General features: G+C 40.0%; 2 protein-coding genes across 4 annotated transcripts in view; both read right to left on the bottom strand.

Annotated features, from left to right (window-relative positions):
* phlpp1 (PH domain and leucine rich repeat protein phosphatase 1) overlaps window positions 1-11,737 on the bottom strand; it is a 55,592-nt gene extending 43,855 nt beyond the window's left edge. Inside the window, exon 1 of the mRNA XM_011486908.4 lies at window positions 9,797-11,737. Within this exon, the coding sequence (XP_011485210.1) occupies window positions 9,797-11,369 (1,573 nt within the window). The 5' untranslated portion in view covers window positions 11,370-11,737. The remainder of the gene's footprint in view (window positions 1-9,796) is intronic.
* Window positions 11,738-13,884: 2,147 nt separating this feature from the next.
* The window catches only part of LOC101166746 (phosphatase and actin regulator 1), a 50,600-nt gene continuing 37,660 nt past the window's right edge, over window positions 13,885-26,824 (bottom strand). For all 3 annotated transcript variants that reach the window (XM_078934000.1, XM_078934001.1, XM_078933999.1), the window contains 7 exons: window positions 25,922-26,118; window positions 24,685-24,841; window positions 20,844-20,899; window positions 19,938-19,999; window positions 16,521-16,665; window positions 15,752-15,824; window positions 13,885-15,640 (listed from right to left, as the gene is read on the bottom strand). In XM_078934000.1, coding sequence (XP_078790126.1) covers window positions 15,625-15,640; window positions 15,752-15,824; window positions 16,521-16,665; window positions 19,938-19,999; window positions 20,844-20,899; window positions 24,685-24,841; window positions 25,922-26,118 — 706 coding nt within the window. In that variant the 3' untranslated portion in view covers window positions 13,885-15,624. The remainder of the gene's footprint in view (window positions 15,641-15,751; window positions 15,825-16,520; window positions 16,666-19,937; window positions 20,000-20,843; window positions 20,900-24,684; window positions 24,842-25,921; window positions 26,119-26,824) is intronic.

The following is a 26,824-nucleotide window of genomic DNA, read 5'->3' as shown; positions in this document are numbered from 1 at the left end:
TTTTAATCAATTCACGCATCTCTGAGCATTCTTCTAAAAACCTGCGCTCTGAACACCAGCCCCTCCCAACCCACGAAACCGAGTGGGTTCTCACACTGTAACGTAGACCATTGAGAACAGCCCCTTTCAGGAAGAACCTGAGCTGCCAGTGCCGCCACCAGGCTAATACACACACCTACTTTCTCCACAGAGCTAGCGGTGATCACCAAAAAGCTTTCCTTTTAAATACACAATATGTACATCCATCTTTGCAAAAGTTTGAATGTTTGTTCTTGTGGGTGAAACGCAGACCCGCTGCCGAGGCTGACGTCATAAAAAGGAGCGAAAGGCGGGGCCTCAGAAATCCAATTGTCTTACTTCCGTGTAGGAAATCAGCTTGAACAAACCTCCCATTTCATTAAAAAAATGGTTCTTTAGTGTGCCTAAGGTAATAAATTATCTTATACATGGGTATAGTTTACTCTGAAAAGCTTAAGAACAGCCTTTAATGTTTTTCTTGACAATGCAATAAGAACAATAATTGTCCTGTATAAAATTCTGAACTAGTAAAAAAAAATGAATGAGGTAAATACATGAAAAAATGACAATTTGCTTTGCTCAAAATCTAAAGCACAGTGTTTATAAAATTGTCTTTCTAAAAACCAACTATATTAATGCCCAACCAGAACATTTTTTACATTAGGAAAATCGTGATGTAAATATTCCTAGTTGAGTTGAGGATAGGAAAAAACATTAGGACAAACAAACCAGTCCACACCTATAACATTACTGCGCCTGAACTCAGTGACTTGATTAACATAGAATGTAAATATTGTGGCATTGTTTGTTCTTTTGTGTTGGGCAGCACAAACACTGGTAACAATTGCAAATAAACTACCCTTCATGCACTGGCTCTTATCACTCAGGCCTTAAACAACTGTTTGAACTTTGATGTGGTTTACAATATTGGTGTTGATGAGAAGAGCTTGTTTGTGTTTTAATTCCACGTGACAATCTTGCCCATCCTGGTCAAAAGTCATGCCTTACAGACAAAAAATATGTATGACTGTTGAGATAGTACAATGTTTTCTTCAGTATGCTGTGGTGTTTTGCAGCTCACGACCGTGCAAAATTGTTTCTGCACATTTAAGAGGCATGCCTGTCCAAGCAAGTTCCATCCCAACCTTTACAACAGGGAAGTTTCACTCTACTTCCCATATTCATATATACAACTTAGTCTCTTTGTGTTAAAACCTTAAATGTGAGCTCTTTTCAAATACATCCTATATAGTTGAGTCCAGCTATAATCTCCTTATAGTCTAATTTCAGGGAAAATTCTGTTTGAAATGCAACAAAATCCTAGATTTGTAGTCCCCCTGAAAGCCGACTGACCTATCTTTTTGAAGCTTTGATGAAAGTTGGAAAAGAGTTAAATGCTCAAAAACAAATTCCAAGTACCATCTCTGAAGATTCAGGCTTTCTAAATCGAATCTGTGTAACCAAGGCTGGAGCTCTGGTATTTAACCTAGGAATTCACACAACTGAGCCCCGTACATCGGAAGGCAGGCGGGCAGGCCGTGTGTTCCCTAATCAGAATTTGCGGGCCTCCTTAAATCTGAGAGTTGCAGATGTTGTTTGGCATTAGGCTGTACTGCTGGTGATCAAAGCTGGGGATAGTGAGCTCCCGCTGGCCTGCCTCTAATCCTCCTGTATGCATGTGCTTGGGACTGGGGTGAGCGCTCAGCCTGGGGAAAGTCTGTCTCCTCCATGACCCTTGATAAAGAAGGAACCTTTTTCTTTGCTTTTGCCAGATGGCACAAAAATAATAAGCTGCACAATGAGAACACTTGACAAGGAAAGTTTGATTGGCAACGTAGAGGCTAAATCTTTCCCTTTAGGGCAGAAGAAGGTCCTATCCCTCTCAGTCCCGTTCCCAGTTCCTTGTCTAAGCTGTGCCTGCTGGCAGACAGCACTGACATGTATGCCTGAAGCTGCCCTTCATGAAATCTGCTGCTTTAAGCAACAACAGTCATTTCAGTTTGAGTTGGTTCCCCTTTTTAACTAACTTTCACAGAAGCATCAACCTCATTGAAGCAATCTGCATTACAGCATGCACATCTGCTAATAAACAAGTCCAATATGATGGGTTCGCTCATGTGTAATACACCTGTGGTTGTTTGCTTTAACTTTTTGATGTACAAGCATGCTAAATTACTCTTGGAATTAACTCAATTTAGTGGGGAAAAGTAAGATATATGAGAAGATAAATGGAAGCTGTCAGATGGTATGAGGGTGGAGGAAATGGAAGAAAAGACAGCAAGACGAGAGGGTGGAGGATCGATGATGACACAAATTGAGAGAGGGTGTGAGAAGAGAGAAAAGATGCTGGCAAAGAAGACAATCAAATAGAAAGAGAGTAGAAACCAAATACAGACATATATTCATTGCTTGCTTTTAAAAACAATACATTTGGGAGCATACGTGGAAAATTAAGGCTTCAATGGGGCCGATACAAGTATTACATTTTAGTTACATTATAAAATTGCAATGGGTCCTTTAGTAAGAAGCATCAATCATTTTCTATACGAGTCTCTACATACCAAAAGATGTTCAAATACTGCATTAACCACAAGATTTTCCAATGTAGCCATAGCACCAATTGCTGCAAAGTTCAACCAAGTTGAAACATTTTTCTCAACACAGCAACTTCGCTCAATCACTTTGTCGAAACTTTGTCCAATCGTTGTCATTTTCAATAAGTTTCTTTAAACCAACTATCCCTGCCAATCAAGCTTAGAGGCTCAAACGTTAACCTCATCTGTCTAACCAATCAAATGTAGCCCTATATCTCAATTGCTACCATGAGTGATAAAGTCTCTCAGTTCCCCACAAAAATCACAGTTAAAAACAGTGCCAGGAGTGTGGAAATATTCCTCATGAAAGTGTAGGTAAACTATTTTGTACTCCTTGCAACGTTGGGTTAGAGCACAAACAAAACTCAACAAATGACGAGTACTTTACAGTAACAAAACATATGAAGAGAATATCAGAAAGTCCTGCAGGAATGAACATAAGAAAAACAAATAAAATCTCAGAATGCGAATTTGTTTTCTTTATATAACATTTTACTTTAAACATGAATATAAATTTGGTCATTTTTGAGTCAAATTTACCAAGGATGCTGCTATTATATAATTACGTGTTAGTTTTACAGTTGCTTTTGCACAAACAAAGAAGTTTATTTTATTTATAAATAAATCTATCTTTAATAAGGAACTTTTCAATACTGTATTTTTCTTGTAGAATTCCATAAAAATTAAAAGAAAAAAAACCCCAACCACTTAAAAATGTGCACGTTCTCCTACAATCTTTAGTTGAAAAATATTATTGAAAAATACTGCAACTTTGATTTCAAGGTTTCCAAAAAATGTACTTGAGACTTTTTGTCCCACAACAATAATAAAAGACGCATGCAAGATCCTAGATAGATTGGTTAACAAATGTAACCAAAAATAAAACATTTTAATGACAAACTTCGTGCAAACTAAACCATTCATCATGATTCTATTGTCACTAAAATCACTAACTGGTTTAAAAACAACACATTGAGACATATTTGCACAGCATGTTCTTCTTTCTTTGAAAACTATTCATAGAAATGTGACAGTAGGAGAAATCTGGCATTTTAATAGTTTAAAATGTGCAAATTGACAAAGACAAAGCAGAGATGGTGGTTTTGTCGATAGCTGTTTTTAGAGGAAGCTTGGAAACCTATGGAGTCTTCGGTAAGATCTGAAAACTTCCAGTGTTCTTTATCTTTTTAACACTTATATTTTGGTCCAATATTGACATGAATTAAATTACCATAGCTGTTCATTAGTAAAGTGTTGGATATTGATGCAAAACTGCTTTCTCTGTTTCAGAATCCATCGGAATTATGCTGTACGTAATCAGCGGAAGAGTTACAGTAGTTTGAAGAACATGTTTTGTGTCCTGTCGATGGCAATAGTTCCAGAATTAAAGGGCCTGTATGATACTTTTCTTAAGCTTTTCAGAGTAAACTATATCCATATATAAGATAATATGTTACCTTTGGCACACTAACCAACAATTTTTTAAATGAAAAGTTAGTTATTTTAACAGTTCATTTTGCTACCCGGAAGTAAGACGACTAGATCTCTGAGGCACCGCCTTTCGCTCCTTGTGGGTGCCGCCCATTTCATGACGTCAACATAGAGCCAGCCTAGGCAGAGTGTGATATTAACGTTATTAGAAGAATACCTTTTCCCACAATTTTCTTTCTTGAGATTCTTCTCATGCTGACAGAAGTTCTTCTTTTTAATTTAAGAACTTAAAAAAAAGTCTTGAAGTCATAAATCTGTAGTACTGTTTTTATAACTTTATACTTGTACAGTTATTCATCTGTTAAATACATCTGCAAAAATTATTGAAGCGACAGAAAACCACTTCTAAACTCTGCAGGTTCTGCTCAGATTCAGTAAAATATTATTCTGTCATGATAAAATGTTTAGAAAACTTTAAATGTTTCAAAACTAACCCAAAATCATAAACCACTATTGGTTGTATGCATGTGATGGCTAAAGCCCAAAGCCATAAACTAGAAAGTTACTGTTATAATCTTCTAAATGAATGACTCATTTAAAAAATCAGCCAATAACCATGAAATTATAATTTCCTTGGCGAACTATTGAACATAAAAGCTTAATCTAATAAAAACAAGGAACACTATGCAACCCTGGTTCTGGGATTTATTTGTTATTGTGTCTAGATTTGCCTGAAGCCTTTCATGAAGGACATGGTACAGATACAAATAAAAATATGCATTGCCAGGATGAGAAGTAAATGTGACAGTTTTCTGAAAGAAAAAAAAGAAAAAGCATTTTTCCAAGTTTCCGCATTGATTTAGATTTTGTAAAAGTTGTTCTAAAAAATTGAACACCTTTTTGCCAACTGACCCAGTCCATGTCCTGGATTTACCTAGAACTATCAATAAAAATTACACTTAAACTGCAGTTGAACATTATGGTGGTCAAAATGTGTGTATTAAGCAAGTTCCAAAAAATAAGAAGAAGAAGAGACACACAAATTCAGTACCTGCAGGTTAGATTACATTGATTAAATTAGATGATCAAATTTGTCCAGCACCAGGTTGAAAAGAAAGTCCACGGCTAAATGTCACAAATGGTACCAGCTCTACAGGAACTACAAAACCATCAGAACCCTTATTGAGAATTTACCATAATGGCTCTGTGATAGAGGACACAAACCATTTGTTGAGGGTTTTACCAATGAGCTGCTACTCTCTACAGAACTGAATCTCCAAAGCCAGATCATTACAAAGCCAGGTCGATGCAAACTGATCCCAAGTTAAAAAATCGGCTGCCGTCAATCAACACACCAAGCAAGCAAGATATCCACTTGGTTCACGTCAATAGGTTTAGCAGCAACATAGACTATAATTAGGACTGCCATAAAAGAGTTAACAACAAGGACCTCAGGGCTCCAGACTAACTTTTTTCACTAGGAGCACAGTGGCCCCTAACTGAAAATTTTAGGGGCACAACTAGAAAATTTAGGGGCGCATACCGTAAATCAAAATTCTAACCAAATCTACTAATTTCCACTGTATTACTAATAAATACTTTAATAATAGATGCAGAAATTACAATGTGCTGTTTCAAATTCAGTGTCACATTTTAATCTGCACTTTTGAAGATGCACCAAGAAGGTAAACTGACAAAAGCATCGCTGTCATGACAGTACAAATAGTTAAGAAAACTGATGGAAATTTATCTTGGTGACACCAAATAGGTGCAGCCAAGATGCACAATAACCGTGTTTGAGATCACCCAGGTGAACTCAACGCTGCGCAGATTACATGGTGTGTGACATATATTTTTGTTTTTGCTCCAACATCAACTGTCAATCATCACAAAAATTTCAGGAGAAAGGGGTGGGAGCAAGGGGCAAACCTACCCGGACACAGCTGGAAACTGAACTGACTGAAAGCTGCCCTACAGACTACAAAACAATGCATTATGGGACATGTGTCCTGATGGTTTTTGTAGTGGAGGGATTAATCAAAATAATTTAAAATACCAATTCATTAAAAAAGGCTACATACATTACAAAACCTTAAATAATCATAAAATATATAATAACACAGATCATACTAAGGGGGAGAAGAATATTAAAACTAAACTGAATGTTAAGGACAATTCCGATTTCCTGTTCTCCTTCAGTCTTGCTGCAGATTCGCTTTCATCTCACAGCCCCCCCCCCCCCCCCCAAACGATCCAGGCGAGGTGCCGGTTCATCTCAAACACGTCTATCGTTGCATTTTCCACACGTATTTTCAGTGTGTCTAAAACTAATGTTGTTTTTGCTCGAGCGTGTTTAAAGTTCAAGCCCCGTTAGCCGTCACGCATGTAGGTGTGGGACATTTATTCTCCTCAGCTGACCCGACTCCCGCGGGAGCGGTGTGCTGCCGTAACCCGTTTGATGCGCCGCCGTAACCGTAACCGTAACCAAATCCTAAACCTTCCTCCGGGTCTGTGCGGCCCAGAGAAAAGTTCAGCACGGACTGCATGTATTTAGAAAATTACGAGCGAATAAATACGTTCTAAAGGAAAGTAAGGAACTCCTTCATGTGGTCCGGGGAGGGCGCTGTCAGGTGTCCTGCTTTCAAACCCTGTCATTGTCACGCCCCCAAGAGTCATATACCCCACTGTGATTGGTTGGTCAGCTCTAGGCCCCTCCCCCTACACGCATTTTAGCCACTCACAGTGGCTTTCCCTATTCTTCTCACACGCAGTGGCCGCCTCAAACACAGGCATCACGCGAGTGTGTGCTCGCGTTTCATGAGTATGTGCGCGAGTGTGTGTGTCTGCCTGCGTGCGTGTGCGCTCGCGTCTCATTGATTATTTCATTGATAATTGACGTGCCCCTTCCACGTTTAATGTATAAAAAATACGGAGAGTGGGGGAGGCAAATTTACTGGTCGCACATGTGCGAATGGATGTAAAATTCAGTCGCACACTCTCAAATTTTGGTCGCAAAATGCGACCAATTGCTCGCAGTCTGGAGCCCTGGACCTGATGCTGCAAACAGACTCCAGAAAGAAACTCCTAATTAACCATCTGAAGTAGCAGACACCTAGTGACGAAGAAGAGTAAAAAGGAGAAGTCATCATGGACCAGATCAGCCTGCACACAAAGAATGATAAAGAGACTGCTTGTCACTGGCTAGAATAAGCCAGTCTGAAAGACTCCATAGTTCCCCTAATCATACCAACAAAAACGACTAAAGCTTAGCACAAAAACAACAGATGATGGGATCTACCACCCCAGACATGAATACTAGTACAGGCTGTGCAAAAATGCCATAGAGGCTTTCCAACAGTGTAAAGTATTCAGGAAGGAACAGAGTTCATGGAGTGGCTAACAATGAGGTAAAAAAAAGTATTTGTCAGTCACCAAATCTTCTAGTTTTCCAACTTAAAAAGGCCAGTTTGGTCTTTAATATTCATTATAAATTCACTTAAACTGTGAGAGACAGAATTAATAAAGAATCCAGGAGTTTCCATTGTTTGATTTTTAAAGAATTTTTTTTGGGTATAATGGTGCAGAAAAGACTCCTACAACTCCAAATTCCTACAACTAAACAAGAATTCTGTCCCTTACAGAGGAGTTCTTCTCTGTAAGAAGAAAAACCCATCAGCTATTGCTGGGAATCAAACCACTGACAGACCGTTAGACAGTCAGAATATTAAACCGCTGCTTAAAAAGCCTCTTTAACACCCCAGGTCTGAGAAGGTGCCTGCGAAAGCATTTACATTCTGCCTGGACCAGAATACACCGATTGAACAGCTCTGTCTCTATTTTTTTCTATAATAGAATTTCTCTCTCATACTTAAACTCTAATAAAGTGGGCTGGGTATTACAAGAGACTTCTGTGTGGGCAGTTCTGAAAGGATCACTCATCAGGCTGCCAAAGAGGACAGGGCCCTTTTGATCTAGGCAGCCCTCCATACATGTGTGTGTGTGTGCGTTTGTGTGCCTAGTGGGGCAAAGTGTGCTTTTTTTTTTCATCTGTCCACTGCAGAATCTGCACACTCAAAGCATGACCTGACCCCTTCAAAGTCAAACTGGTCTTTTTATTGTCCAAGGGACATGGCGTGATGCACCAGGACAACTCCTTAACTTAATAGCTGCTTCTTATTATTTTCGTGCTGCTCTAATCACAGAGCAACTCATCAGTCCTTTTCAAAATGAAAAAAAAAAAAACATCCTTGCCAACAACTTAATAACTAGTTTGCTATCAAAATTATCTTGTGCTTTGATATACAGCAATTTACCTGTTAGGTATGGAAAGTTCAATATCCAAAAGCCAGTCTGCATGCCCAGGCCTGCTGACATAAGAGGCCTGTAGCGTGACTGAGGTCTACAGCTGTGCATAAAAGACAGCCAACAAGTCAGCTGAGGCTGCTCTTATCTCCTCGGTCTGCGTTGGAAAAAAACCTGTCAACTTAAGATGTGTCAGCACAATATCCCTTCATCTATTCTGCCCCCACTTCCTCCTCAGAAGACATGCCTAACATTCTAGAAGAACAGGCGTACATTCCTCACATGCTTCCTCCACATGAGGAAATGGTAAAGCTCCAGGCTGTGTCACATGATCATAACAGCTACTTTTAACAGTGAGCGCCTGTGTGGGGGTAAAATTGCTCTCGATTGTCTTGCTACGTATGGCTGAATGAAAAATTAAGCCTCTTTGTAAGAAGCTGCAGGCTGAGAGTTTGACCGTGGGGGAGCTAAAAGAGAGCTCAGGTGACCACAGTTAAGCCGTCTCACGTGTGAGGCAGAACTTTTACTGTCGACGGCTTCTACCACAGCTGACCGCACGGACTCTTCTTCAAAATAAACATCTACACACTCAAGTGCAAACACTCCTGAAAGTATGAAAGTCTTTGAGAGCAGAACAAGTCACGTGACTAATGACTAATGTATGGTAAATGTGTAGTTTCACTGTTTCCCACTTGCCCACGTTATCACCAGCAGCAACGTTTGAAGCAGTGGCATGGTGACGAAAAGGGCTTTGAAAGCTTCAGCGGAAGACTCTAACCACAGTTGGCAGACACTTGGTGTGACAGTGGCCATGCTGGACGCCAGTAGGACAGGCACTGTGCAGCATCTCAATGACCAGAATTCACTGCGTCCACAGAAGGGGTTTATGGTCTTCCCAGCCATACTGCTCCTACCCTACTCTCTGTTCAACCTCAAAGGCATTCAGTCTTTTCATTTGGATAATAATGGGACAAAAGCCGGAAAAGGGCCCCCGTGTCTGAGCACCATAAGTTGTGGTGATGGCTTTGTGGCATTGTCATGCGTGTCCATGTGAGAAAAGTATGCAAGTGTAGGCCAGAAAAGACACTTGATGCCGGAAGAGGAGAGAAGAAAGCACAGACCGGGAAAACTGGATGAGCAGTCTGACTAACAGTCCACTGTCATCTGCTCATAACAGAATCATAAAAAAATACAACAACCGCCTTTTTCCATTTCCTTACACTATGAATTTTGTGCAGCAGTCATTGAGGGTTAAATCTTACTTTTGCCCTTTTTGTATGTTTTCTCTGCATTATGAAAGATATCTGCATTATTGCATGTGTTCCACAGAAACACAGGTTGACAACCTGTTTGAAAGAAAACATTAGTACACCAATCTCATAACGGCAAAAACGCAAAAATGAATGAAATGCAAATTACAGTTTTTTTTTTTTATCTGTTGTTTCAATTACCTGCGTAAAAGCGCAACAAGGAGCCAATTTCTGTGTCAAGGCCTTCTTCTTGAACTCTCCACGGATCCTTAAATCCAAGCTTAAAGAGAAAGTCATTCTGGATCTGCAGGGGCCTCTCATCTGGACTGAGCCTCCTTACAGTTTCACCGTGCAGCTGAACATACAGCGCAGGGCTGGAATCAGAAGAAACTTCATTTTGGTGTTCCGTCTGGCCCAGTTTCACAGCACCTTGTTTGTTGTCTAGATCTTGGCCATCAGGTGCAACACCTGTAGAGCAGTCTCTTGATAAAGACCCAGCACTGTTGCTGGGGTGCAGGCCACCCCGTGTGTTTCGACTGATATCCTGGCCCAAACTGTTTGAGGTGTCGGTTAAAAGCCCCCCGCTGCGGTGCTTGTAGTTGGCGTTGGCAGAAGGGATGCCATTGGTGTGGTGTCGGGATACAGAGCGTAAGCCTGCACTGGGCACAGGACAGTCCAGCTCCAGTTCGTCTGAGGAGCTCCCATACATGTCATGGCCCTCTGTGGCACTATCAAAGGAAGGACTGAGGATGGATGCCTCAGTGCCCAGAATCATATCATCACTGAGGGAGTCTCTGTGCTCACTGAGCTGGGCCCCAGAACTGAGGTCGTCAAATGCACAGCTCTCCACGTCTGAGCCAGAGTTCAATCCAAAGCTATCCGTGCCATTCTTGTGCTCCGAATCTTCTTCGTTGGGTGTATCGATGTTGGAGGTTAAATCAGATAATGAACAGGTTATATTGTCTTGTGACTCTGACTGCGGGCTGAAAAGTTTCTCATCAACGTCCTGTTGCTGTTGCCTGTCGCCGGTGTCCTCCATGAGCAGCAGTCTCAGCCTGTCACTCGGACGGCCCCTGACTCCAGCGGAATCCCGGTGTTTGCAGCTCGAGTCCTCTGCGTTGCTTTCATCATATCCACACTTCACCTTGCAGTTGCCATTTTGGTCAGTCTTGGAGGTATCTCTTGCAAAAATGCGCAGCACGGAGCTCGACTTGCTGTGGGATTTAACGCTCAGGCGGAGCGCCACCTCCCCGGCGGTGGTGTCCATAGTGCAGAGAACCGGCCTGGGGTACGAGGCTGTCAGTCTGTGGTGGACGTGAATGCAGCCGCGGTGCAGATCTGCTCTCACCCAGTCGCGGTCTGCGGGCTGCAGCTGCAGGTTCTGCCGGTGCCTCAGCAGCGTCTTCCTGTCCAGACTGCGTGTGTGCAGAGACGCGGAGGACAGGGCCGAGCTCATCTTGGCGGTGACAGCTGAGGGGCTGGATGCTGCTGCCGCCGTGGCGGAGAGGTTCCTCTTCAAGCGCCGCCGTCGCAACAGGAGAGAGCTGGAGTTGCTTCGGCCATTAGACGCCGCAGCGGCTCTGTTTGACGCACTAGACGCGGCTGTTGAGGCGGAATGAGAAAGGGTTCTCCCGTTCCTCGCCTGTGCGCGGGAGGGAGCCGACTGACCACCGCCATCATCCGCCGGAGTCCCCCGGGCGACAGAGAGTCCGCCGGGCTTCTTTATTAACTTAGTCGCGCCTCCGTCCACGGCGACAGCCTGCACACTTTCCATGTCCGCCAATGAAAAGTCCTCCGCTCCAAATAAATAACTGCGCGCAGTGGGTTAGAACTAAAACGTCTACATTTAGAAACCATAAAACGTTCCCGGCGCGATAAATGTCCGCCAACTGGGCGGTGTTTCCGACTTATTCCACTAGTAGTCATTCACTTCGTGCCTTCTTTCCCTCGTCGAAGTCCCCTCCGCTGCTCCCAAAAAAAAAACCCACAACATTTTGCTGATTAAATTCGTTGTGAAGAGGCCGGGCGCTAAAGTACGGATCAGGGCGGAGACGTGACTGCGCTGCGCGTCCCATTTGGACCAAAATTCAGCGCTAGAATATTAAATGAACGGCGCCCGACCTCCTACGCAAATGCTGCCTGATATATATTCATGAGGAGGGAAGACAGGGAATTAACAACAACGCGGTGAATTGTGGGATAGGCGTTTGTACGGGCGGGTGTTGGCGGCAACAGTTCCATCAAAGAAATACATTTCCCAAGAGGCCTTTCTCACGTTTCCGTTGAGGTGGGCGGCGAAAAACGGAGAGGCGTAAACATAGCTCCTATAAAGTGTTTGGAGACTAAAAAAGAGACCTCCACTACATTTCGCGTTGAATACACTTGAACGTTCAAAACCATTAATTATCCAGGGCTAAATTAAAATAAATAGATATTTTGAAACAAGCTAGCAGCGTCACGTAATCCGGAAAAAACTAACTTTATCTTTCGTTGAACGATGGTCTCTGCATACACGGTCGCTTGTGGTGCATGGCTGGTGAAGATTGGGCTGCAACTGTCGTTACTTTAGACTAGTGGCGATGAGGGAAATAACTTCGACACCATCTCATCAGGACGCCATTTCACAAGGCCACACAGGCCCGCGTGCACTCAAATTCTTTAGCACTTTGCGCCATCTAGTGGAAGAGCCGCGCTATAGTTTTTTCCTGCCTTGAATTTTAAGTTAGAACAATCGTTTTTGTTTTGTTTTGTTTTTTCATTTGACAAACAAAATAACAAAACAACATTAAAAAAAACAGTTCCGAGATTTTTTTATTAAACAATTACTACTGGTCTGTAAAAAAATAAGCCAGAGCAAATATCCTTTTTTTTCTATAATTGACATAATGAATTTGAGGTTGCTTTTTTTGATCAAACCATGATTTTCAACACATGAATGTGGATGCAAATGTTTATCCCAAATATATTTTTAAATTATGTTTTTTCAAGTCAGAAAAGCAAAAATATCCAGTGCCGTTGATGTAAAAAAAAAGCATTTATCCTGGTGATGTTTAGGTTTCTCTCAGTAACTGAATGAAAATTAATTCCAGTAATTTCACAGGGTTTCTACAAAGTCTTCAAAAGGTGGTCAGTTTAATGTAACAGGTCCAAGATTAGGTGAAACCTCAACGCCACGAAGAATTTCACATGGATAAATGACCCTGGTCCAGTTGGGGAAAGTTCTTGACTTGGCTGACACCAGTGGAGTGGGACGTGTCTGAAGCTCGCTGTACAGTATAGCTGTGAAATGAACTACAAACTGGGCACCTTAAAGGCCACAGAAGGGCTTTAAGAGTTTTACATTTAATCTAAAGTTACCCTATTTAGATAATAGCTTTCCACTTAATCCCCACATCATCTACCAATTCTTAACTTTTCCTTATTTGTATTTAAAAAATCATGACCTCTTAATTTCCAATGTGTACCTCATGTCGTATGTGACAAGTGTCCAGTTTTCACAGTCATGACCCTTTCCTCATGTCACCAAACACATTTCTTGTAACTCATGATTACAGTCCACCATAAAAATGTGGCCTAGCCTTGTTTTGATTCCTCATTCTTTCATCTCCACTATAAATCCTATATTTAGGCATTGAGAAATGTTTTGGGAGGTTCAAGTAAAATAAAGTTAAGAAAAACAGGCAGGTAAAATGTAGCCAACTAAAAATTAGGGACAGTTATTTCGTTTTACTAATATTGAAGATGTAAAAAATACAACTTTAAAATACATTTCTAAAACAGTGAAATTCTTCAATATCTAGTAATACAGCATACAATTTTAATGCATTTAGAAATGAAATTTTAAAAGTTTTTGTCTTCAAAATAAAATAGGACAAATTTCCTTTTTTCATTAATACATAAAAGCAAATCTTATTTCTTAACTCAATTTTAATTCTAAATCAGCACAAAGAAAAGCCTCATCCTCAGTGTAATGCTGCTGTGAAAGACAATTGCAAACCATTAATAACCTGTAAATAACTGGAGATCCCAAGAACAAATTTCTTCTAGGATTCAAAGTTTATTTGACCTTTTCTGTGTGTTGTTGCTTTATGTTTGTTCATTTTGGATAGCAGCAATTTACAGCAGCCAATAAATGAATAAATATAAATGAGACTAAAGAAAAATCAAATAAACGGCGGCCAAATCTGACCCTGTGGGTTCTCCAAGGTTAATGGAAAAAAAAACAGATCCCTACAGATCCCTTAGCACTACATGTGCAAAGTTCAAGACAAAAAAACAAGTTTTCCACCTTGTTGTTCATTGCCAGATTTTATTGGGACATCATTCCCCGATTAAACCCATGGAAAGAAGGGAAAACACATTCCTTTGCAGACAGATGGATTCCAGCGGGTGGCTATCCTCATCCTCCTTCTGCTCCATTTCCTTATCTGACAATGTCATTTGTAACTTTGAAAGTAATACAGTAAAAAATAATAGAAATATTCTGTGCACAGAAAGCTTCTGATGTGCTCACTGGAATGAATACTGGTGTGGGATTACTTATCAGGTGTTTACAGCTCAAAAATCCAACAAGAATTTGACATATTTGAGAAAAAAAAAGTTTAAACAGTGCAAAATACTTAAGCAGTAAAAATATTTAAAAATGTTGACTCTGAGAATACGCTAAAACCTGTGCCCGTCTTTTGGGTTTTACGATACTTTATAATAAATGATCATTTCCTAAGATTTTATCTAAACATGTTGGTAAAGCTGTTAAACAGGCAGATTTTAGGTAACTCAGTCAAGAAAAAAAAGAAAAAAATAGATGAACAATCCCTCCAGAATAAAGCCTCTCAAAGTAACATATCAAACCCTGAAGTGCAGACAACCAGTATATGCACAGTAAAAAACAGCGGCTGGGGGGAATTCACCTGCAGTCAAACCTTTCACTACAAACAAAGGATATTGCTCTGTCAAAAGCTTGAGTGACATGAATAGAAAATAGTTTAATCCAATGCACGTTCTGAGCTCAGATTATTAAACATATTGCATCAAACACACACACAAAGAAAGTAAGAGATAACCGTAACAATGTGGTGAGTGAATTCATATCCATTTCGATGTATCTCTGTTGAAAGTGCTAGAATGTATATTTAAATTTTGTGCCTCTAAAAGTCCATACAAAACAGAAAACCGTTGCACATTCTGGAGCCAGAGCACATCTGCGACTTATGGTTTTCACCTTGATTACATAAGACTCTGACATAATTGAAACTTTACCCCCCCCCCCCTTTCTTTTGATGTCAAGCTCCTCTTTAGTAAACACAAAATGAACATTTGGAAAGAGCATAGGAAATTTCCCAAACTCTTAGATTCACAGTTAGCAACTAGATGTCAGCAATGCTGGTACTGTCAGAATTGCACATTAATAAAAAGGAGGTCAGGACAACAGAAAGTCATGGCAAAAGAGAACTCCAGGGGGTGCTATAGTCAAAGAAAAGCAGAGGAAAAACAAATTGCACAACTTGTAAGGTTGGAGGCCTCCCTCCCTTTCAGTCTCGGTTATTAAAGTCCAAGCAGGAGTTGTAAAGATGGAGCTGCTCCTGGAACAATCAACTGAGAACTTTGACTGTCTCCATCCTCGCATAACTCTGCCCATAAACGGAAAAGTCCAAAAGGAACAGATCAATAGTGAGGATGGATTAAAATATGCCCACAAAAGTCTTCATATTTGCAAACATAAGACTTTTCCTCCCTCTGTCACCACAGAACCGAACGTCCGCCTGAGAGCTCGGCAGATGCTTTGGGGAGACAAATTGCCTCAAAGGGGCGATGTAAACCGAGAAGAGTCACTATGTGCTACTACAGTGGATGAAGCAGGGGTGTCTACATTTCGTGGATCAGTACTGACTCAGTTATGTGGGTCCTGAAAAGGCATTTCAGAAGACATGGCCTTGCTGTAGAAATGGGCACCGTTTTACTGTCCAGCACTTAAGGTTCTCATGTGAGCAGAGCGCCGGGCCGGGCGCTGCTCAGACAGTGATGGTCCACTACGGTCTGTGAAACCTGACAAAACAACAAGCAACAAAAATGGTGACATATTTAAATAATTTTGAGTCACAGCTAGAACTTATGAAAGCATAGCAGAGGGTTATATTCGATCATTCCAGGCATTACCTGGTTAAATGGCGACTTGACTCATGCACCTCCATTTCATTGCTCTTGAAATCATTGAGCTCCTTCCTTATAGCTGCCTGTAAAAGACCAGAAGAAAGGGTATAAGAAACAGTTCGATTCCCTTTTATTTTTAAGTCAAAATGCAAATGTATTTTTCATGCATCATTGAAGGGAGACAAAAGTTGGCCTGTGTCCGGTGAATGTTTGGCCTTAATGGTCTCTCTGGAACTGAGGACAGCTTCAGGTTATAAACTGTCATTCGTGACAACAGCCAGGTAGAGTAAGGTCATTGCTTTGACCATCTTCATCTCCTCAGCCTTGAGGGAGGGGGTCTGCTTATGACGGCAGAACAAACAATTCTGCAGCAGGTGATAACAAAAAAAAAGCAGACTAACAGCACTGTGGCCAGGGGTCTTGAGGCAAGGCTTATCAAATTACTCCCTTATGTAAGAGAGGCTGTTGTGTAATCTAGCTCTGAATGATTTTCACATGAGTGGTCCTCAGGTATGACCTGCAGTGTTTGGTGCCACCTCACCAAATCACAGGCAGCAGAAGATTTGCTCGGTAATAGTCAGACTCATTAAAATGTTGGATGCTGACAGCAGGAGCTCCAGGGTGTTTACTTGCAAACACAAATGGCTGAGGCAGAACACAATCTCATCACAATCTCAGTTCTCACCTGCATTTTGGGTGCATCAGCTTAAAATTCTCTAAAGATCCCTGGCTCCAGTTCACCTCAATTCCCCCATGAGATTATTTAAAGTGGTACTGGCCTTATCAGCTGCTGTAAGCCTGGTCCAGGGCTTATCTGCTCGTCTGTCATAGTCCTGGGCGTCTGACACCTCCACATAATCACTGAATCGGATGAGAATTTTGGCCTGCCGCAGTTCCTCTACCGTGGGCCTTTGGCTCAGCTGGGACACACAGACAAAAGGGGGAGTTGCAGTGTGTGGTCAGAGATGAAAGATTATGTCTTTTTTGAATGATGAAATAATAGTGTACAGAAAAAAATTGGTAAATCTAGGACAAGAATTTCAGAGAGAAAGGATGATGTTTTTTTTTATTGCTTTGCAAAAAATAACCCAAAAAAACCCAGGTCGTCTCTTGTCCAGAGAGTTTACACTGTCACAATATTCAACTACAAACCTTGGAAATACAGATTAAAAACAGAGAATCAAAACAAGATAATGACAAAACTGAAAATACAGATCTGCACCAAAACAGAACTTTAAAAAAGAAAACAGAACCACTTTGATGAAAATTGTGTTCTTGTGGCATTTTTCTAATGACGGAGGACATGTATAAGGAAAATTAAGCTCAAAATGGCATTTCTGAGTGAATCAGGAGCGGAGGAAAAAATGTCATTTGAAAAAAGTGTATTTGTGATGTAGAAAAATATGCTGAGAGGAAAGGGGGCGGGGTTACTTCACATCCACAACGCAGAGGCAACTTTCTAAAGTACCGTACTCCTGCCACTCTGCATCAACTGTGTTCTAGAAAACGACAGGATTTATTTTGACTAAAAACAGCATAATCATAATTTCTGACCACTGGGAATGTTTTAACCCTGGAGGAACCAACAGTTTTCTTCAGGGCTTTTAGAGTTGATTAAACAAATTTGGTTTTTATTTATTTGTGTATTTGGGGAAGCAGCAATTAAAAGCAACCCAATAAAAAAAAATCCGGCCAAATTTGACCCAGTGGGTTCTCCAGGGTCAAAATAAATCACAAGATAATTGTAGTGGGTCTTTAAATAAATGGTAAAAACAACCATAGTCATAAAACATGCAGCTAAATCTAAAGAGGATAGAATAAATCCAATCATTTTATTAAAAGTTTCCCAATAAAAAGAAAAGAAAAAATCAGGTCTTTAGTGAAGGCTTTGGTCTCCTATAGCATTAGGATCTGATCAAAACCATTTTCAAAGTTTTTCAAATGTACAAACAAACAAATTGGGTTTCCAGGACAAAAGAATGTCTAAGTTATTTTAAGTAAGAAATATGTTTTTGTAAATTCTTCATAGCAATTCCAGAGTTTTAAGAATCAACTTTGGGATTTGCTCTGACTATGACAGAGATGACCAAGATGGAACAGAGTCACGCCTGACCGGACCTTTTTTTCTATCAAACTTAGAACAGCAGTTAAAGCCATTTTAAATTAAATCACTCTTGAAATTATACATTACTTTTCATACCTGGAAACACAAAGTACTGTACACCAGAAGAAATAATGTAAATCAAGTAAATGAATAAAAAATAAAAAGTCACTAACGCACACAATCCCCACCCCCATGTCTTTTTACTGTCTTAACTTTGAGCCTTGGGCTTTGGAGTTTATTCAAAATTGTCCTGTTCGTTGACAGCGTTGTAAGGTGCTATATAAATAAAGTTTATTTGTTTTTTGGCTGTGTAGCCTCAGGTTTTTTCCCCATAATTAATTTACCACTTCAGGCAAACAGAGCCTCAAAGAAGCTCCAGCCTGGGATCTCTGCAAATGTATATGTTGTGCTGTGGTGCAATGCGGGCATCAGCTTCCCTGACCTTCGTTCACGCATTTTGCCAGATTTTTTTGTTTTGTTTTAGTCCAACCCAACTGGCAGACATTGAAATGCACTTCTGAAAAGTCTGGCCTGTCAGGGCTTCCTTTCTTCTATTGCTTCTCTAAATCTTTAAAAGACTGTCAGGTAATCCAAAATACCGCAGTGGGAAGAATGGAGAAAACTGGCACGAGAGTCCATTTTAGGAGTTATCCTCTTCTTTTTAGGTTTCCTGTAATGCTCCAAGCCAAATTTAAATTCTACCTACGCTCCTGCATACTTTAAAGACTTCAAAGGACCCTCTTATCCCTGTAAAGCACTTCAGTCTTGGGGTGAAAGCTTATTTGTGGTTCCCAGGGTTTCTGAAAGTTAGAATCACAAGACTCAACTGCCAGGTTGCCCTCCATGGAAATTGTTGTAGGTCAAACATTTTTTAAACAGACGCTAACCATACTTTTACGCTAAATGTACGTCTTTTACCCATTTTACTGGTTTTACATTTCCATTTTACTCTCTAGACTGGTTATTTTACTGGTTGTAAATCATTATACTGCAATATGAACAGGCTGATTCTTGATCATAATGTCTTGGTTTTCAATGTTTTGCCTTCAATTTTGGTTTTTAGAGGAAAAAGAGTTTGATTTAAAGGACGTGTCACACAGCCACTATGTACATTTTGCACATATTGCATTTTAACGTGATATGTGCGTCATATACGCAATAGAAAAGTTGTACATCGGTGGTAAATGTGTGAAAAGTCTGTTAGACATAGGTGAAATGGTTGTGGAAAGCCACAAATTTGCATAAACTTCTCGCAAAAATTACATACAATGCATAAGATTTACGTAATAATGTATAGACTACACAACATAAGCATAAACTGCTTAATTCTCAACTGACCAAAATTCTGAACAGCTAAAAATCGAATTCACTTAAAGACCCGTCAGCCGAAACCCTTGACCGATGGGAAATGCTTATGCATAACGTAAATCACGCATGCATCACGAAAGACTGAAATTTCATACATAGAATATGAAAAAAAAAATCAAAAAATGTACGTTGTGGCTGTGTGCCATAAAACTTAAGGTTACTGGTTAAACCATACAAAAAGAAAGCTAACCTTTCTTAATGCCAGTAAAGTCCTGGCATTAGTCTGCACCTTAAGCAGAAAAAAACTTTATACCTTTATAGAAAACCTTTATAAAAACATAAAAACAGGAGTTGTAATCACTGCATAAGCCATTCACAAATACTTAAGAACAGGGAAACTATTATACTATTCCTCAGTTTTCCACTTAGCCCACACACCAGCGGCTTGGGGATTTGCTTGTGGCTGAATAGAAAGTGTTGCGGCGGCAGTGACAGGCACATGCGCCACACCTCCCCACGGGGTCAGTAGATCTGGCAGGCAACATGGTAAAGGGGCAAGGGCAACAAGGACATGCGTGTCTCCTGTGGGAAACCTGCGGAGCACAAAGCCAGCCCTGTACCAGATTGGATTTCACTTCTCACTACGGATGAATCAGTGTCATCGTGTTTGTTTTTGTGGGCCTGCAATTTACCCCCCGCCCCCTTCTCCCTCTGTCCCCCCGCCCCCCCGCTGGTAAAGCAAGTGTGTGTTTGCACCTTTTGGAGCTATTTTGGACTCACCTTTCGTGTCAGCCTCCGTTTTATCTCCCTCTTTTCCTCCATTTCCTCCTGCTCATTGCGAGCTGCAAAAATGAGAGAAATAAGTTCATCTTCTGAATACAGACAAACACAAACAGTGAGCTTTTTGCTCATTAGATTCCTTCTAAACTGGTTGTTTTTCTGGGCTTAAAATAGTTTCCATTATGGGCTGTTTAATGCCGTTAGCGATGGGGGTGGGGGGTGATTGCTTTGTTCTCCCCCATGCATTTACGTTTGTAAATGTAGCTTTGAGAACGACCTACTTAGGGAGCAATCTACATTTCTCAGATTCAAAATGGTAGCTGATTAAGTTATTTTTGCCACCCCAAATTAATCTGATAAAAGTAGTTTTTAGTTTATTTGAATTTAGCAAAAATTAATAATAATAATAATCTAACAAGTTGTTTTTTCATCTGTTGCCATGAGAGTTTGCAGTTTTGCATTCAGGATTACTATTTTCTATAAAATAAAACCCTGTTTGACCTTGGTTTGGTATAAGCATAAGGGATGCTAACAATCAAACTTAATCTCATTGGATTGGAGGAACTGCAGGGAATTCTGCCTTTAATGTCAAAGCAGCAAAGTCCCAGGCAAAAAAAGAGAGGCTTTTCTTAGATATAGCATCTACTGGAGCATAGAAACCCGTCTCATTTCTCCTGAGAAAGCCATGCAGTCTGCTTGCCTCACGTTTAAAGCAGAACAGGGACAAAAGGCCTGCCTGCCAGTTTTGAGTTCTAAATCACCGCAATGAACTACCGGTAAGCAAATGTCAATCAAACATACCATTCCAGAAATGTGACCTCATGTTCACTTTATTCCGTCATCCGCACTTATGAAACTGTTTACGGAGCTTTGAGGTACCGTTAAAATAAAGTTTAATACACTCACGCTTAAGGATGTTCCTTTGTTCCAGTTCCTCCACTGTAGGTCTTTGACTCAAGCGCCTGTTGGTAAAAGCAAATGTTCAGTCAGTTAAAGAAACAAAGAGGCAGAGATGCTCAAAAGTCATTTTTGCAAGTCCTTATTTTACAGTAACAACAGAAATAAATAATACTGCATTTGTGCTTCCACATATGAAAAGCAACAAAATAGGAAAAATTTGTTTTATGTTGGACCTAGCAGGGATGTTTTAAAGGTCAAAACAGATCAAGTCTCATCCATATTTCTGCACCTTGAAGAAAGAAAGTCTATGCGAACACTTAACACAATTTATCTGCTGTTAAATACAAAAATAGTAAAAAAATAAACTTGTTTGGGGGACTTCAAACACCTTACATGTTGTAAAAAATAATACAGCATTTGCATGTTTTTACAGAGCAGAACAGATGGCAACTTCTGGAAACAATTCACATCAAACCTGTCAGTTGATGTGCTGCAGCAGCAGAAGAGCTTGAAGCTACAAAATCTTCACATGAACTTTGGGGTCATCAGCAAATGTCCAAGCATACAGCTTGTTCAATGTACACATGCAGCCTGGGATGGAATAATCTAATGTTAATAAAATAGAAAAAGAAATTTCTTAAATGCTGCAATTTGTAGATGTTGGCAACGTTCTATGACAATCCGTTCTTAGACGGCTGCCTTCAGTCAGCCCAGCAAGTTTTAAAATCTATTCCCATTATTAAAAAAAGTGTTCCTCAAAAAAGGAACACTTGGAGAAGTTTACAACTTCTTTCCATATTTCATCCCAGGACTCACTTCCATGTTTTTATGTTAGGCCTGAGCAAACCTTTAATGGATTTTTTGGTTCACAGAGTAAGTGGTTTTGCAACTGACAACTCTGGGGCTCAGAATAAAACCTGATGTTGTCTTTTATGTTATCTAAAACTTGATTAAATATAGATTACTTCAGCGCTCCTCCTTGTTCTGGCGCACAATTTATTCATATGAGTGGAGTTCTGTTCCCTTTTGGATCAAAGTGAATCTCCTCATCTCCCAACAGCTTGACGGGGGCACTTTCGCAAAGATCGCTCGGCTATGATCACCAATCCCCAATCGGGTTAATGATTTTGCGACAATGTGACTCAGTAATGCAGCTTTTTAAGCTGGCAAAAGCCAGACAGTCCTGAGGTCTCCACTTTCCTAAACAAATCTATCGCACAATTAAAAACCCACAACAATCCTTTTTTGTAAAAACATTCCCCGTTATCTTTCAACTTTGATTATGCCGCATTTATTAAAAAAAAAAAACTGGTGTTTTTTTAGGGGATCGTTTCTGCAGAGTGCAGTAGTTCATTAGAAATTTCAGTAGGAGTTGTGGGTGGGACTGTGGCACGAAGCAACCCCACCCTTCCTTGTTGCTGAGAGCTTTCTGTTTACCTCTAGCATACTCTGCCTCACAGCCCTACCAAAACATTATTGGGTATTTGGGCCCGATCCCAGCTCAGACGAGGAAAAACAAAGATGTACGTGGATCTAGTTATCTGTAAGTGGATGCCTCAAAATGGAGCAGAGCTCCGTATTTTCTACGTAACAAACAATTTCTTTTTCAAATGACTTTCTTGTCTGCTTCTGATTCACAACAATTTGAATAAAGAAATACTAAGAAATGCTGTTTGAAGCTCAATTGTCTTTATAATAATAATATATAATGTCTTCAATCATCAGAAAAATTTTAGAACATGTTAAAAACACCAAAAACGTGGTTTTCATCAGAGTGGGTTTGTCAGAGCACTGAAGACTGATTTCTTTTTATTGGCAGAAGAATCAAAATTCAATAGGTTTAGTACATACTTCAAGAGCAACACCATTATTGCTTATGGCAGTATTTTTAATAGCTAAGATATATTGTGCTGTCTTTATGAGCAGTGGCACGTGATAAAGGGAGTTGGGTTCCTTTTAATAGAAGACGATTGCAGGAGGGTTACAACAAGCAGAAAGGTACACTACACATTAAACGCTTAAAAGAAAATAGTCAAACTTTTATGAGAAATACTATTTTTATGCTTTTTTTGATGCGCAATATGTTCACAAGATAATTTGTTTTTGAGTTTAAGTATTTTTTTAGTATAGCAGCCGAAGGCTTAAGATGAAAAAAATCAGTTTATGTTTAGTTTGAAACCATAAATGCTACAAGAGGATCTTTCCTCTGCAGGCACCTGGGAGGATTTCTTCAGAAACCCAAAGCTCAGATTAAAATATGCTTTTTCTCTTATCTGAGTGACTTTGGTGAGATTTAGAATTTATCAACCAACCTCCTCTGCTAGTCCTTTGTTAACGGACTGAAATCCATCACTGATAAGTGCTGATTGACAGATGGCTCATCTGATCACTCGCCAAGAAGTTTTTAAGTAGCTTTCGTGATCAAACCTCCCAAATGGCTCAGCGCGACAAACCATCTGATGCTTACAGTTACCAAGAAACCAAAAACTACAACCATCCCCACTCTGAGCTGTGGTGTAGGCATGCAGCATAAAGGTATGGATGTTCAAAACTCACTCCAAAGACACTTTGAGTATCTTAAATATGAATTACAAATTTGAAAAAGGTAATTTCTAAGAAATGTAATAAACTGTCCCACGTTCTCATTCTGTTATTTTAATAAACCAAGGTGAACAAAATTAACTTCAAGAAATGGATGCCTGAAAGTTGTGACAACAAAGGATTGTGGGAAACTCACCTTCAAAGGAAATTGCAGAAAAAGCATCTGTTGGAGCTCATTTATAAAGAAAAATTTGGGGATCTCCACACAAATTTGTGTGGCTCATTTCACTCCCGTAAGGACCATAAGCAAAAAAACGACTACTCAACTGCACCCCAGAATTAAGCCGAGGTCGGCGTGTCCTGGAAAAGCTTTATCACAATCAATTCTGATCAGCGTGACACACACACCCACTTTAAAGGACACAATGCCGCTGGGAGGAAAAGAATAAGGTCCTCTTTCAATAACACTGCACCAAAAGACAGGGTCAGTGAGCTTTTTGGGGACAAGAAAACTACAAATTCAGGTCTTCTGGGAAAACTGTGTGTCCTCCAGTCACAGGGAGGAACTGCGCTACATGATAATCCTTGCAGCAATGGATTCATCATCTATTAGCAGGCACTGTTAGCCACACGCTTAGTGGTCATTTTTAATCCCAAAACATTAAAAAAAAGGGAAAAAACAGAACACAGGTGGAAAAACGTTACGCTGTTTACTTGCCAAGCCACTACTCTTTGTTCATGACCTCATCTCGCAAACATGTACAGTATCAGTGCGGTGTGAGAAGACATGAAAACGCTGGTTTGAAAAGGCTCGTGTGGTGCTGCTGTGTGGAGGAGTCAGCAGGAGATAGTTTGGCACATGCATCACCGTGGTGATTCAGTGAGCGAGGGAGGAAGTCGGGCAGGAGGAGGAAAGAGGAGAAAGATAGCGAGAGCACGCCAGAGAGAAGGCGAAGGAAAGAAAAAAAAAGGAAGGGAGGGTGTGCATCACTGAAATTGGGTCAGCTGCATTTCCAGACTCCCTTTTTAACAAGATAAAGCGCTTATCTTTCTCCAATGTTGAGAGGGATAAAAAGAGAAATAAAGAATGGTGAAGAGAAAAAAAATTGCATTCGCTTTGAAGTGACTCACTGTTCCATCAAACCAGCATTAAACAAAGCGCTTGGCAGAGAGGAGCCACTGCAGCGGTCCATCAGCAACTGAAAAGTTGGTTACAGCAACACTGGTCGGGTTCACCAAAGCACTCAGCTGTGATGTTTCGCTCTGTATCAACGATGTTTAAGTTAAAGTGCCGCAAATGTCTCACCTGGTGAGTTTGGTGCCTATCTGCTGCCTGGACTCCAGCCTCTCCTCATCTGTTTGCATGGGCAGGATGTTTTTCTCCTCCAGCTCCCTTTTGGATGGACGGTTACTCAGCTTGATGGCCAGAGAGTCTTTTCTCAGCACTTTCTGAGCCAGGGTGCCTGGAAACAAACAAGACCAAAAATGACATAAATTTGTAAAAATCATCATTTTATTTATTCATTGATTGATGATTTTCAACCACAAATCAAGGCGGCTAAATAAATAAACATTATAAAAAAATGTTTAAAAAGTTATAATTCCAAAAATGAACAATAATAACTGTTATTGTTTTGTCTATATTTTATAGTTATATTTTGTGTTTGAACCAAGCATTTATGTTTGCTGTTGTAAATTTTTAGTTATTGTTTTGAGAAAGGCAAAAAAAAGTGTTAATGGCTGTAATACCCAAGTAAAAAGGGCAGAGACAGTGATTTTTTGGTCTTTCTGTTCCCCTTTAATTTCCATGTTGTATTGTTGTGTTTTTGTCGGAAAATAAATAAATGTTTGTCATCGAACCTTTTAGTGACGTAAACAGAAAGAGCTCAGTTTTGCTGAGAACATGCATATCAAACCCTCAAAAGTGAAAAGAGAGGTATAAATAAATTGAATGAGATTTTAAGATCTGGCAGGAATTAAAAAAGAAAAAGGATAACAGTTTATCACGATGACAGCATATTTAATTAATTAATTAATTCTGTGTGAAATGAACCATGACTACAGACTGCATGTATATAGAAAACAGGAGCAACATTAATATGTCAAATTTAATGAAGGACATTATTTATCAATCAATTTACCTGATTAACTCAATTTAGATACACATCTTCAGGATTAGATTTACATTCCAATTCATTAGGAACTGATTTATAAATCAATTCCTAATAAATTGAAACAAATGAAACAAAAAAGGAACGTCAACTATTAAACTTAGGAAGCAGCAAAACTGTTTTCCGTTGAAGAAAATGCCATTAAAGGAAAGATTCTATGAATAAATCTGATGTTAGATTTTTGAAAATAAAGACCATTTCCAATCAATTTAAAAATATACATTTTTTAATTTGACTTTATCCTGGTCAAGCTGGGTCTTTAATCTTTCCAATTGCCAATATGTTTTTAATCATTTAAAGCCAAAGTGCTTTTAAGACTCCTTAGTTTTCAGTGCTCCATTTTAAACTATGAACACATCTGCAGGCACTTACTAGTAAAAATTGAGTCATCTTCATCGTCTTCCTCATCGTCATCCCCATCTTCCTCCTCTTCCTTATACATGCTGGGTAGATCTTCATAGTCAGACTCATTGGGCATGTTCTCTTTGTCATCCTCGTAGTCGATGATCACGGATGGCACTTCTCTCTTGTCGAGGGGGGCGCACTGAAAACCGCTGTGCAACGCAGAGCTGCAGGAGGAAAAAAAGAAAGAAATCAAGGTTGACCCGGATCTGACTGTTCCTCAAAAATGGGTTTTCAGTTATGTGCCAACGTGAACCGGCTCAAAGGATGAGCTTGAGTACAAAGTGATTTTCTGAATGAAAATAAGTCAACACTTTGGATAAAATAACCTCCAAAAACCTTCTTAGTTTAAAGGCTGAAAGTAGCTTAGAACAATAAATGGGCTTCTGGGTTTTGCTCCAGAACATAATGATAGCTTAGTGGATTTTAGTTGAGATATAAAGGGAAGGGGGGGGGCATACAGAACAATAAACCGTACAAACTAAGCAGTATTCTGTTGCTATATTCTCTGAACAGCCCAACAGATAAACAGTTGGCAGAATTCAGGAGTCCTCACCATTTTAACATTTAAATGTTTGGAAGATCGATAAGCAGCAGCCATGTTAAAGCTGCTTATGATGAATAGCTGGTCTGCAGCCAGTCCATCCTTTTAAACCAATTGTGAGCAAACTCGGATTCATTACTTCTTTATCTTTGGCCCAAAGGCTTTTGTGAAAAAGAAATCCTAGTGTAAGATCTTACATAACGCCCAATCCGCTGCAGAGTCGCCTTTTCTCCCCCCACAAAACTCCAAGTAACTCTGCACTTGTCAAGAGCAGCTGGTCATGTTATGTCAGGCCAACTGCTGGAGGGACGCCTACTCCACGCACTTGT

Source organism: Oryzias latipes, chromosome 17, assembly GCF_053564925.1.
Source record: "Oryzias latipes strain Hd-rR chromosome 17, Olatipes_Hd-rR_3.1".
Lineage (NCBI taxonomy): Eukaryota > Metazoa > Chordata > Actinopteri > Beloniformes > Adrianichthyidae > Oryzias > Oryzias latipes.
Note: the sequence above shows the minus strand (reverse complement) of the source record. Positions and strands in the feature narration are given on the sequence as shown.